At 36.4% G+C, this 14298-nt stretch overlaps 3 protein-coding genes across 3 annotated transcripts; all 3 read right to left on the bottom strand.

Moving 5' to 3' along the window:
• Positions 1-2695: 2695 nt before the first annotated feature.
• Positions 2696-4559, bottom strand: LOC131057896 (pentatricopeptide repeat-containing protein At2g33760-like). The gene is made up of 2 exons (XM_057992028.1): positions 4211-4559; positions 2696-4119 (listed from the first exon to the last, which is right to left on the bottom strand). The coding sequence occupies exons 1-2, from the start codon at positions 4557-4559 to the stop codon at positions 4106-4108; spliced, it is 363 nt and encodes a 120-aa protein (XP_057848011.1). The 3' UTR covers positions 2696-4105.
• A 249-nt stretch (positions 4560-4808) lies between these two features.
• LOC131058137 (pentatricopeptide repeat-containing protein At3g29230) lies at positions 4809-5402 on the bottom strand. The gene has a single exon (XM_057992130.1). The coding sequence runs from the start codon at positions 5400-5402 to the stop codon at positions 4809-4811; it is 594 nt and encodes a 197-aa protein (XP_057848113.1).
• Positions 5403-9752: 4350 nt separating this feature from the next.
• LOC131057907 (pentatricopeptide repeat-containing protein At2g03880, mitochondrial) lies at positions 9753-13661 on the bottom strand. The gene has a single exon (XM_057992037.2). The coding sequence runs from the start codon at positions 13511-13513 to the stop codon at positions 10700-10702; it is 2814 nt and encodes a 937-aa protein (XP_057848020.2). The 5' UTR covers positions 13514-13661; the 3' UTR covers positions 9753-10699.
• Between the last annotated feature and the right edge of the window lie 637 nt (positions 13662-14298).

The following is a 14298-nucleotide window of genomic DNA, read 5'->3' as shown; positions in this document are numbered from 1 at the left end:
TTAAGGAAGCCGACCACCTAATACATGCGCCTGACTGTAAGACAGTTGATGATATGGAGGTCTTCATTGCAGTCTTACATGGCCACTTCATCACCATGAAACAAATTCAATCTTCATGGGAATCTTCCTTGAAAGTGGCTCAAGAAAACTTTAAAGAGATTTTTGCTTTATATTGACAAATTTTCTTGTGGATAGTCTTTGCCATTGATGGCAAAAGGGGGAATTTTGGAATCTTGTTAGGAATAGGGGCCAGAGCTGGCACAGTTTTGTAGCAGTTTGTAGTATTTGCCACCAATGCCAAAGGGGGAGTTTGTTGGCATTCTGATACTGTTTTGTATGACTGGTAAATGGTATGGTTGTCATTGTTGGCAACATCATTTCCTTAGTCTTCATAGTCCATCGGCAGTGAGTAGACTGACAAGCAATGAGTAGACTGACAAACAGTAAGAAGATCGGGTAGCGGTGAGTAGATCGGCACAGAAGAGGTTCACCGTCTAAGCAAAGAACAAACCAGTATACAAGAGGAAATCGGCTAGTCGGGTTTTAATCGGTACACCAGAAGAGTCAGTTACCGATGGACTGGTAATGTTAAGTTACAACCAGTTAAATCGAGAGTCTTATCTCAGTCAACCGACGGACTTATTGGCATGTTCAACTATATTGATAGAGATTCCTGCATGATTCTAGAGGCATAATTTAAGGCCTGACAATAGAATTTTGAAATGTATGTTTTGGGGGGAAAGTTGGCGATAGACTAAAGGGTCTATAAATACACATATCTCATTCTTGAGATGGTTGTTGTCAAGGTAAATTAAGATAATGTGAAAGTGGACATAGGGGGGGTTTTAAGAGAGTGCAGAGCCGAATGACAAAAGACAGGTAGAGTGGAGTTTCACAGTGGTAACTCAAGTGACAGAGGACCGACAGTGTGATATTAAATTATCATGAAATCGACAGAAGGAAGAGTTGATAGTGCATTCAGGAGATCAGAGTTGTGTAGAACAGACACAACCATTGCAGATCTAGAGTGATGCTTCAGTGTGATCTGATCAGGCTAATGAGTAGCAGTTTTAGCAGATCATCCACCTGTTGCTTTCTAACAACTGCAACATAAATCCCTTAACCGGGTGGACTTTAACAGGTCCTTATTGTAAAATCTCTTAACCGGGTGACATCTTAACTGATGTTCTAAGTCCTCTAACCAGGCTACCTTTAACAGGGTAAAGACACTAACCGGCCTTGTTCAAAATCCCTTAATCGGGTGGCACCTAATAGTGTCTTTGTAATCTCCTAACAAGGATGGCTCTTAACCAGGTGTACTTCAGAAGAGTGCAAATTTTGTGAGTTCCTACTCACACCGTGGTTTTCTCCCTATTGGGTTTCCACAAGATAAATCTGTGTCTCTTTGTGTATCTTTTCATGTATGCTTAATTCTCGATAGTAAATGTTTACATCGGTGAATGGTTAATTAGTTCAAGCTTAAAGTAACGTTTCAATTGGAGAGAACCGGTAATGTACTGATTCACCCCTTCCCTCTCAGTATCAGTCGGGACTAACACTTTACTCTATTAGAGGTGTTTTTCTTTGATATAAAGTGAAATCTTGTTTGTGTGCATTTTCCTTGTTTCTCTTCTAGATTTTACTTCACACAAGCACTAAAACAAAAGACTATTATACCCTTCATGTGTGAAAATATGTAGCTGAAGATAAGTTAATGCAACTATAAATGATGGGAAAGAAAAAGATGATGTGCAAAATAGAAAAAAGAGAAGTAGTTTTAATTTAACAAGATGACATAACAAAAGAAATAAAAATAAGAGATCACAACAAGCAAGGAAGAAAACAAACACATGTGGGGTTTCCAAAGTACAAATTGAAAACATGAGATTAAAGAAGATACAAAGAGAAGTAGTTTTAACTTAACAAGACAACATAACTAAAGCAATAAAAATAAGAGATCACAACAAGCAAGGAAGAAAACAAACACATGTTGAGTTTCCAAAGTACAAATTGAAAACATGAGATTGAAGAAGATACAACAATGGGTAAATAAAAATAAGAGATCACAACAAGCAAGAAAGAAAACAAATGCATGTTGGATTTCCAAAGTACAAATTGAAAACATAAGATTAAAGAAAATACAACAATGGGTTATATAGTGACATTCCTTACAAAGGCCAAGCTTGAACATGAGATGTGTGACTTAATTGATAGTGCATAGAGAAAAAAATGACAACTTATTGAAGTATCCCACTACCTATCTTTGACTCTACATGATGTTAATTCTATTTAATTGATTTGCTAGTCATCAAGACCAATGATCTTCACGAGGAGCTAAATAATCACCACAAAATCATAAAGTGGTTATTTGTTGAGCTAAACAAATATTGGATATAGATTACACTCTTCAAATAATGGAACAATAGAGAACGAGATCTGAGAGTTTTCTGAATTGTTGAGTTTTTAAAATGACATTTTGTTCCTTTCAATTATTACAATATCTGAATTGATAAGTTTATGATATGTTTAGATTTTGTTATCTATTCATTTTCAGTTTATGCTCTGTCCTTTTGGAAGATGTAAGTCCTGTCATTCCAGGGTATTTTTATTATAGAGTTTAGACGCAGACCAGCTATAAGACCAAAGGTGGCTGCATTTCCTTGAGATTGCATGACCATGAACAACACTATCTCCATGTATAAATATAAACTTGCATATATGAATTGGTACATAATTTATGCCCTCGAAGTGGCACACCTGACACAGGCACAAGATGATAGAACTAATCTAGACGGAGGAACCTTTCAAAATGACATATGTAGGAACAAAGATTTGTCAAGAGATGCTGTCAGCATCATAACCAAGGATTGGATTCATCGTAATCTCTTCTGGCACGTTCCCTGCTGGTCGAGCAGATAACAATTTCCTTTTATGCATTCCTCTCTTTCCATATTTCCCATTCTTTTGCCTCGTAATCTCTTCCATCACAATTCTTGCTAGCTTAGCAGCTTTCAATTTCCTTCAAGCATTCCTCTCCTTTCATTTTTCCATTCTTCTGCCTCTTCTAGCTTTTCAGCCTAGAACTGTATAGAACACCTGGAAAACCGTTCAAAGTTGTGACTCTGTCGTATTATATAACAGGGCCTTAAGAAATGTCTCATCAATATATCTAGGCAGGGATGTAGAATATATAATAAGATCTCATTGAGTCCACAGCCTGTTCTAGCTCTTCAAACGTTGAGCAACAAAAATTCCACAAACTGAAAATAAAATCCGAGTTCCTTCTTGCAACATGAAGTCTGATACCATGCACCCTGTTTTAGTCAAAGCTTCTGTTTCTTGCTTTATTCACTATACATCACCAAAAATCTCCACAAGAACATTGGCCGAGTTTGAAATGGTGGGATTGGTTCGCATCTCTCACAATTATTTCTTTATAAACAATCTTGGCTAGAAACTTGGTTGCAGTGTGACTGTCACCACAAACATGGAGGTTCTTGACAACTGTAATAGTTGTTCCAGGGGAGGTTTTTAACAAGCCAAATGCAATTGCCAACTTCTCACTAAGGTGTCAGAGAAGCGATTGTTTCTCCTCTTCCACATCATTCATGACAGGTTTTGTATCTGAAATATTCTTTGCTGCTTTGTTCTCCCCAGATAGTTTGTCCAACTTCGCATAGATTTCCTGTGTTTGTGGGTGGGATCTTTCTCCCACACTAAAAGTGTGTACCATTTTATTGACTTCGATCCAGCTAGATCCAGGTATCTTTCTGATTCCTCTACCTTTTGAATGTCATCCCACCTGCCTATTTCTGCGTAAATGTTAGACATGAGAACATAAGGGGCGGTATCTTTAGGATCCAACTCAAAAAGAAGTGTTGCTACAAATTCTCCGAGCCCTATGCTCTTGTATGATCTACAAGCGCCGAGAAAACACATCCACACAACTACCTCAGGTTTTATAGGATTTTGATGATGAAGTTTATGGTCTCCAGAAGAAAGCTAGCGCGGCCAAGAATGTCAACCATGCATACATAGTGATCCACTAAACGCATAATGCAGTAAGAGTCACTCAGTTCACTGAAATATTTACAACCCTCATCCACTAGACCTGCATGGCTGCATGCAAACAAAATACAGACAAAGCTTATATGGTTGGGCTTCATTCCAGATTGTGTCATCAGTTCAAAAAATTGGAGGGCATCCTTACCATAGTCATTTATTGCATATCCTGCAATCATCGCTGTCCATGAAATCACATTTGGATTATGTATTTTGTCAAACAATTCACGCGCTTTCTGTATTTTTCCACATTTTGCATACATGTGTATCAGAGAATTTGCAATTACAACATCTGATGAAAATCTACTTTCATTTATCTTTTGATGAATCTCAAGACCCTCTTCCAAAGCACCAAGTCTGGCACAAGCAGGGAGGATACTGGCAAAGGTTGCCAGGTTTGGATTTACACCTGCCAATTGCATTTCCTTGAAAAACTTTAAGGCGTTCTCCACTAACCCATTTTGTGCATAACCAGCAATGACTGCATTCCATGACATGACGTCGTGGATAGGTATTTTGTCAAACAATTTTTGTGCCTTTTGTGTACATGTCAATCAGGGAAGTCACAAGTACGACATCTGATAAAAAGCCGCTTCAATTATTTTTTTATGAATTTCAGTACACTGTTCCAAAACTCCAAGTTTGGCGCAAGCCCGGAGGGTGCTGGAAAAGGCCTCTGAATTTAGCTTTACACCTGCCAGCTCCATTTGCTTAAAACTCTCCATAGCTTTTTGAACTAGTTTGTTTTATGAATAACCAGCAATCATTGAGTTCCATGAGATGGCATCTCGTTGAGGCATTTTGTCAAACAATTTCTCGGCCATGTGTATGTTTCCACATTTTGGATACATGTCTAGCAGGGCATTTGCAACTTTAACATCTGATGCTAAATTGCTTTCCATTAGTTTCTGATGGATTTGCATGCCCAGTTCAGAAGCTCCCATTTTAGCACATACTGGGAGGATGCTGGCAAAGGTTGCTGAGTTTGGCTTTACACCATTCAATTTCATCTGTTGAAAAAAATCCAAAGCTTTTTCAACAAATCCATTTTGTGTATATCCAGCAATGATTGCAGTCCATGAAATAACATTTGGTTGAGGCATTTCATTGAAAACCCTTACAGCCTCATCGAGAACACCCTTTTGTGCATATCCTACAATCATTGCATTCCAGGATACCACGCTTCGCTCCGGCATTTCTTGGAAAAGCCTTAAAGCCTTGTCAAAAGCACCATAGTGTGCATAACCTGAAATCATCGCATTCCATGAGACTACGCTTCGTTGAGGATTTTTGTCAAACAACTCGCGTGCCTTCTGTATACTTCCACATTTCGCATACATATCTATCAGGGAATTCCCAACTACGACATCCACCAAAAATCCGTCTTCAATTATTTTCCGATGGATTTCCAAACCCTGGTCTTAAGCTCCAATTTTAGCACACACAGGCAGCATACTGGTAAAGGTGAACTGAGTGGGTTGGGTGCCCGTTAACTGCATGTGGTGAAACAGTGCCAATGCTTCTTGAGGAAACCCATGTCTTCTGTAAGCTGCAATAGTCACATTCCATGAGAAGACATCTCGGTCGATCATATGATCGAAAGCTTCGCGAGTATCCGCCAAACTACCACACTTGGCATACATATTGATAAGTTTATTTTGTAAACTAGTGTCCCGAGCAGATGTGAAACCCCTGTCATTAATGTGAGAGTGGATTTGTTTACCCTCTGAAAGTGCAGTCTTTGTTATGCAGGTCTGCAATAGTTGAAGGTATGTACAAGAATCTACTGGAAGGTTGTGGGTAGTAAGGAGAATGTCCAGTGCTTCTTTCAAGCGGCCCTCTCTACACAGGTTTCTGAGAATGTGATTGATATTGAGATTGGCAATGGATGACATAGTATGATTTCGATGGGTTTATTTCAAGGCTTCTTAGCTAGCGATTACCACTGGTTTTGGTCTGCAATTTCTTTTCTGCTGCTACCGTGACAACTCTCCATTGAGATGTCTGCCAGTGTTTCATGTTGGCATTCGGTGGAATACGAGAAGCTACAGAACCATAAGGCTCAATTTTCACTGGGAGATTGGTTTTTTCTTTTAATTAGATACTGTCATTGTATAAACTGCATGGTGAGGACTGAGTTCCATACAAATTGTATCTATAGTCATGCTAGGACTTAGTTTATATCTAATTAAAAAAATAATTGGAATATTTTTGAAATGTATATATATATATAGGCTTTGAAAATTATTTAGTACATATTGAAATGGTGTAAAATATTGTGCAATAATATAAATAAGTCATGATTCAAATTCATGACCTACATTTTATTGGTCGACATGTCAATCAATTATGTTGTCTGGGCACAATGCTTTTAATTGTAGCATAATGACTCATATTTACTTGAAAGTAAATAATATTTTGATATTTTTTTAATCCATCGGGCATGATATGGATACATACACGATGAATTTCAACTCAAATTTATATGTTTTGATAAATAGATAACAATATAAGGGTTCCATTAATGTCACCTAATGCAATAGCTAGATTGGGTTGGAAAACCCAACAAACTCCAAGCACTACAAAACATTTTTATAGAACATAATCTTGAAAACAATTGAACAAAAATAGAAACTCATTATTTATTAAATTCTTCCAATTATAAATGCATCTATGCCAAAATCTTCTAATAGCTCTAGTATCTATGCCAAGTCAAGATTGTGCCTTAACCCAAAAATAAGTAGTATTCATCTATACAAGGAACGTTCAGCCACATAGGTAGTTATATTAACCAATTTGGAAAGCAAATCCAATAATCTTATTTCACAACAATGTTGTGACTCACAACACTAGTAAGGAACTCTTATTGATCAATTATGTAGGTAGTCTACACTTCTATTGATCCTTCTTGAAGACTTGGGAAAGGCTAATCTGTTATTTGCAAGAAGTTATGTTTTTCTTCGTTCGCACTATTATCTTTCTTTTTTATAGGCCCTATTTGCATTACTTGGAACCTTCTTGCATTCATAAAGAATAAAAGAAAATCTAATTTGCTTCAACGGTTCTCCAATAAGAAGTGTACTTTGAGATTAGACATCCAAATATAATTTATTACATCATTTATTTAATACAAAAACTTCAACTTGGAAATTTTTGTTTCATATCAAATAATTATAGACAAAACACAAAGAATAAAAAAAAACTCTTTTTTTGATTTAGATTTCCTTTGGGTATTGGGATGCTTTGACATTATCACCATTTTTGTATTCTTATTTGCATAATTTTTCTACAATCCATGAAGTTTGTATAGAATTCTTCTAGATTGAATTGTGCATATTTTTTTGTATCAATATTTTAGATTGACTTATGTTATACCAAAGTAGTAATTCCACTTCTTGTGCAATAGGTATGTTGATAAGTATTTGTATTTAGTGTTGTGCTATAAGCAATTATGAAATTTCAAAGAAACATTTTTCTTTTTACTTTTAAAAAAATGTAATGTATCATATAAAGGACTCAAAACAAGGGGTTAAAGTATATTGTTGGCTATAATTCTTAGGAAAATGAGGTTGTTAATGTTGTAGGGAGATCTTCCTCCCTTCTCCTAAGTAATGCATGTAGATATTCTTGCATATTGGTATATTGTTGGTAGCCAAAGGTTAAGGAGATGCATAAATCTATCAAGTACTACACCTAAAAGAATGTAGTGAACAATAAACCTTGATTATCAATGTTTGTTATGTCTATCAACACTTTGTCAAGTGAAAGACCTTGGGATTTATGGATTGTTGAATCCCATTCCATCTTGAGTGAAGAATTAGTGGTGAGAACCGCAAGCAACTAGAATGACACAAGATGAGGGTCACCCAAATCACAGGAAAGCTAACATAATGATCAAACTTAACAACAACAAATTTTGACAAATTGAGTGGTTTGCTAGAACTTTTGTAGATAATAGATGCAACTTTCCCAAATGCTCCATTAATGAAATTTATAGCAACACATAAATTGATAGTGAATGTAACATGTTTGCTAACATGTTTGCTAATGTACAAGAGAACTATAGGACACAAAATTGTCCATCCTTGAAATATAAAGTCAATATGGGCTCTCATCTATTTTGTATTACAATGATTACACCATCCAATTAGCATCCCTAAGGACTTGAGCATATGTTTATTATACATACAAAACAATTTATTCATTGGAAATAAATGTGTAGAGGATTGGAATACAACCTAAACATCATTGCCAAAGAAAGGAGCAACATGTGACATAATTAGCTACTAGTAAAAATGGCTCCATATTGCTAATGTTGGCAAGAAAGCTACAAAGTTGAAGTTGCAACTTTTCACCACCATGTTGATGGAAGCTATCATTTAATATATATATAATACATTAGAGTCACACAATAGTGTTGTGCCATACAAAGCCCAATGATACACACAAATATCTTTGATAGGGGTTAACTAACCCAAATTACCAACAAGGATAATGGAGTGACTATCAAAAGGAACTTGATTGTAAAAAAACAAATGCTCCATGAAATTGATGTCAATGTAAGCTAGCAACTAAGTTTGATGAAACTCATGTAATCAATTATAATGTATTGAATGAAATGAATGTTCTCTTAAATGTTGACAATGCTTGCCTATCAAGAAGATTTATCTCTTTTAGTGGAGGGCTACATGGCATGTGGTTGCACTAATGTTGGAAAACTATAACACTAGTCACAACAAACAATAACAATGATGATTGAGATGGGGGAGTGACTTTGTAGAGCACATATCATAATTTATGAATCAAGTATTACTTTCTAGTGCTAGCAATCGCTTGTATGATCATCCAAAGGGGAGTTTTCATTTCTATTTTTGTAATAATATATAATAATATTAAATGCAACATGTTCTCCAGCTAATAACATACTTGCACCAATGCTCATATTTTTCTTATGACATGTAGATAGTGTAATACCCTAAAAATGGTCACCTAAACCATGGGCCCCTAATCTTGACAATATCACCAAGGTCCTAACCAAAGGCAATTAAATCAGCCTTGAGCACCTAATTAATTAATTCTTTAATCATTAATGTTAGATGGCAAGTTAATCACTTTATATTAATTAAATATTTATTTAATTAATTAAATCATTCCAAGTAAATCATTTTGATCAATTATCCTATTTATTTAATTAAATATCATAGCATATTTAATTAAGAAATAAATTTGTCATTTAATCATAAAAAGGGGAATTAATTTAAAAAAAAGGAATTAATTTTAAAAAAAGATTAATCACAAAAAGAGGAATTAATCTGCAAAAGAAAGAGTTAAATTGAAAACAAAAGAAAAGAATTAAATTGAGTGAAGATATCAAACTTAAGATATATCTTTTTCTAAAATTGAGATAACTTGAGAAATCAGAAAAACAATTAAATTGAATTAATCATTTTCTCTAAAATTAAAACTCAAAGCTTTTGAGGAAAGAAGTTCAGTTATATTGAAAAGACTTTTTCTAAATAAAAATCTTGAACAAATTGAAAGAAAAGTGCGTGGAATCACTTATTTTTATCTGAAGTGCATGAAATCAACTAAAATTTATCTCCAATTCAAACTCGAACTTATAATCTGAATGCGTTCAATCAAGCTGTAATTGGAATCTATCTCAAGATTAACTTTATATTGATCTCCCAATTATTTCAATTATCCTAAAATGTGCTTTTTATTGAATAATCTCATCCACTCATTGCTAATTGATCTTGACCGTTGGTCTCTCTTTTGAGTCTATAAATTCAGAGTTCGTCTCTCATTCAAAACACCTTAGAGATTTATTGTTATTGTGCAGTTTTTGCTCTGGAGTCATTGAAAATATTGTGCTACAGTATCTACAAATACCACTTCAATCTCTTTTCAATTTGCTAACAACTAGAAGTCTAGAACAATATTTAGCAAAGCTCTCTAGTGGTCACCTTTCCCAGAAATGTTCAGAGCTAGGTTACACAACACCTCTGCCTCTAGAAACTGCATAACTCCGTAGACAACAAGAAGGGGCCTTTTTTTAACTTCCATATAAATAAACCCTCAGCCCAGTTATTTTGAAGCAAAAAAAAGTTTTAAAGAATAAGCCAATAGTCACTCATTCTAGAGCACATAAAAAAGGAGCTCTGTCAAAATGAAGCTTTTGGCAGCCTTCAAATGGTTAGACCTTTCTAGCGATTACTGCTGTACAAGAACAGAGAGAGGTTTCCATTAGCATACTTAGATGAACAAAAACCTCTTTCAGATTTTCATTATGAGCATTTTCAAATTTTCCCTGTTTTTCAGGGCTCTCTAGAACAAGTTCCCTTTTCTGCTGCCTGCTGGATTTTTGCGTTTTACCTCACTAAATAGTCTCATCCCTGCGTCATTCAATTCATTCCTTATTTTTCACCCCAGATGACAGTTTGAGTGATCTCGGGGCATGTTTTTCTCAAAAATGGTCTGCTGTCCTCTTTGATTTGTTATTTTCTTTGCTGGCAGTTTGTGGTTGTCATTTATCCTCTTTGGATCCTCCAAAGAATGTCAAATTGTCTCCAAGTAGTTTTATCCACGATGCTACAATTGGGAGAGGTGGTTAATTTATAGCTTGCTTCACATAGCATCACCAATAATCTCCACAAGAACAACGTCCATCCCTGAAATGATGAAACCTTTTTGCATCTCTCACAACAATTTCTCTAGAGACAATCTTGGAAATGAACTTGGTTGCAGTGTGGCAGTCACCACATACTCGAAGGTTCTTGACAACTCTAATAGTTGTTCCTGGGGGTGTGTTTAATAACCCAAACACAATTGCCAACTTCTCACTGTGGTGGCTGAGAAGAGATTCCTTCTCCTCCTCCTCCACATCATTTCTTATAGGTTTTGTATCTGGAATGTATCCAGCTGCCATCATCTCCGAAGATAGTTCGTCCAACTTTGCGTAGATCTCCTGTGTTTGTGGGTGTAACATGTCTCCTACACAAAAAGCATGCACAGTTTTATGGATTTCAATCCAACTACATCCAGGTACCTTTTTTATTCCTCTATCTATCATCAATTTTCTTATCTTTTGAATTTCACCCCACTCGCCAACTTCTGCATAAATATTTGACAGAAGAACATAAGGTGCAGCATTATTAGGTTCTAGCTCAAAAAGAAGTGTTGCCACATATCCTCCTAAGCCTGCATTCTTATGTGATCTACAAGCGCCAAGCAAACAAATCCACACAGACAGATCAGGTTTTGTTGACATTTTGATTACAAAGCTAAGGGCTTCCTGAAGATAGCCAGCACGGCCAAGAAGATCAGCCATGCATACAAAATGATCCATTGTAGGCATAATGCAATAAGAGTCACTCATGCATTTGAAGTAGTTACAACCATCATCAACTAGACCTGCATGGCTGCAGGCAAATAAAACACAAAGAAAGGTTACATGATTGGGATTGGTTCCAGAGAGCTTCATTAGTTCAAAGAGCCTGAGGGCATCCTTGCTATAGCCGTGCATTGCATATCCTGCAATTATCGTAGTCCACGACACCACATTTGGATGCTGCATATTATGAAATAGTTCATCTGCCTTCTGTACACTTCCACATTTCGCATACATGTCTATGAGTGCATTTGCAAGTACAAAATCTGACAAAAATCCGCTTGCAATTATTTTTTGATGAATCTCCATACCCTGTTCCAAAGCTCCAAGTTTAGCACAAGCTGGCAGGATGCTCACAAATGTTGTTTTGTTTGGCTTTACATCTGCCAATGCCATTCGCTTAAAAATCTCCAAGGCCTTCTCAAAACGCCCATTTTGTGCACATCCTGAAATGATTGCATTCCATAAGACTGCATCTCGAAAAGACATTCTATCAAACAATTTGCTTGCATTTTGTATGCTTCCACATTTGGCGTACATGTCTAACAATGCAGTCAAAAGCACAACATCCGACAAAAGTCCGCCTTCAATTATTTTTTGATGGAGTTCCATACCCTGCTCCAACGCTCCCATCTTGGCACATGCTGGTAGCAGGCTGGTAAAGGTAGCTGAATTTGGGTTTACACCTGCCATTTGCATTTGCTTAAAAATATCTGAGGCTTTTTCAACAAGCCCATCATGTGCATACCCAGCAATGATAGCAGTCCATGACACCACATTTGGTTGTGGCATTTCTTTGAAAAGCCTTAAAGCCTCCTCAATAACACCATTTTGAGCATATCCTACAATCATAGCATTCCATGAAACCTCGTTTCGTTCAGGCATTATCTTGAAAATCCTTAAAGCCTCGTCAAGAACCCCATTTTGTACATACCCTGTAAGCATTGTAGTCCATGAAATAACATTTGGATTAATCATTTTCTCAAATAATTTGCGTGCCTTAAGTACTCTTCCGCATTTTGCATACATATCTATCAAGGCATTTGCAACCATTGTGTCAGACAAAAATCCTCTTTCCGTTATTATTTGATGGATCTCCATACCAAGTTCCAAAGATCCCATCTTTGAGCACGTTGGAATGATGCTGGCAAATGTTGCTGAGTTCGGCTTTACACCAGCCAACTGCATTTGCTCAAAAAACTCTAAAGCTTTTTCAACAAGTCCGTGTTGTGCATGTCCCGAAATGATTGCAGTCCATGAGACCACATTGGGTTGAGGCATATCGTGAAAAAGCCTTAAAGCCTCATCAAGATCACCAATTTGAGCATATCCCACAAGAATTGTATTCCAAGAGGCTACATTTTTCTGAGGCATTTCTCTAAAAAGCCTTGAAGCCTCATGTAGAAGACCATTTTGTGCATACCCAGTAACCATAGCATTCCACGAAACTACATTCGGTTGAGGTATTTTGTCGAACAATTCGCGTGCCTTGCGTATGTTTCCACATTTTGCATACATGTCTACCAGGGCATTTGAAACTACAACATCCGACAGAAACCCACTTTCAATTATTCTTTGATGGGTTTCCATGCCCTGTTCCAAAGCTCCCAATTTGGCACAAGCGGGGAGGACGCTGGCAAAGGTAAACTGATTGGGTTCCACACCCGTTTGTTGCATTTGGCGCAAAAGTGTGAATACTTCTTGACAAAACCCATGTCTTCTTTGAGCTGCAATTATCATATTCCATGAGAAGACATCTCGTTCAGTCATCTGGTCAAAAGTTTTGCGAGCATCTACCACACTTCCGCACTTGTCATACATGTTGATGGCTTTATTCTGTAAGGAAATGTTTGTTGCAAATGGATGTCCACCATTATTGATGTGAGAGAGGATTTGCTTACCCTCTGAAAGTGCATTCTTATCAATGCAGGTCTGGAGTAGTTGAAAATATGTAGAAGGCTCTAGCGGACTGTTGGGTGTAGAAAGCAGAGTGTGTAGAACCTCCTTCAAACGACCCTCTTTACAGAGTGCCCTGAGATTGAGATTGGCAATGGCAGACATTGTATTGTTTATGGGTATCTTTAATTAGAGTTAGATTTAGAGTAGAGATTTTTTTTGCGAAACTTCTCCATTTGCAAAACCTGAATCAACCCCACCAAAAAAATAAATGGAAAGAAATCTGTGAAAACGTTGCTTACTACCTACTTAAAGCGGGCAACCCGCAAGACCAAAGATTCGACAGTAATAAATGTGCATTTGAAAATATTTTAAGCATAAAATTTTAAATTATTTAAGGCGTATCATTAAGGAAAATGACATTTATTGTAATAAGTTTGAAGCAAAATTTTTAATAATGAAAATGAGATTATATATACAGATATTTTATTCCTTAAATAATATTTAAAAAAAAATTCAATACAAGCGAGAGATATCAAATTTGAAAGTATATAATTTTCATAAATAATAATAATGAGTTTTACTATAATAAATTTGAAAGGAAATTTTTAATAATCGAAATGAGATAATATCCAAATATAAAAAATATAGATATTTCATTTATGAAACATTATTTCCAATCTTAGTGTTATCTCATTTGTGAAATTGGCTCTGCAACTTTCCCGCTCACCGCAATTTTGAATTTCTGCAATGGTTGTCGTTTCGGTAGGGGAGGGCCCATCCTCCTTGGAACCTGACCCCCCCTTGCTAACTTGCAGCTGTGTTCGGATCTGGCACTCGTGTTGCGCTCTCAGAGTGTTGGGTGGGCTCCCTTGGTTGGTGATTCTATCGTGGAGGCTTGTAATACGGCTTTGCACGAGGTTCCCTCCCATGTGAAGATTCCACATGAG

This window comes from Cryptomeria japonica, chromosome 9 (genome assembly GCF_030272615.1).
Source record: "Cryptomeria japonica chromosome 9, Sugi_1.0, whole genome shotgun sequence".
NCBI classification, from domain to species: Eukaryota; Viridiplantae; Streptophyta; class Pinopsida; order Cupressales; family Cupressaceae; genus Cryptomeria; species Cryptomeria japonica.
This window is presented reverse-complemented; position numbering and strand designations above follow the sequence as displayed.

Coding starts and splice junctions, on each gene's coding strand:
- LOC131058137 (XM_057992130.1), bottom strand. CDS start 5,402: ATGTATGCGAAATGTGGAAGTATACAGAAGGCACGCGAGTTGTTTGAC.
- LOC131057907 (XM_057992037.2), bottom strand. CDS start 13,513: ATGTCTGCCATTGCCAATCTCAATCTCAGGGCACTCTGTAAAGAGGGT.
- LOC131057896 (XM_057992028.1), bottom strand. CDS start 4,559: ATGTCATGGAATGCAGTCATTGCTGGTTATGCACAAAATGGGTTAGTG.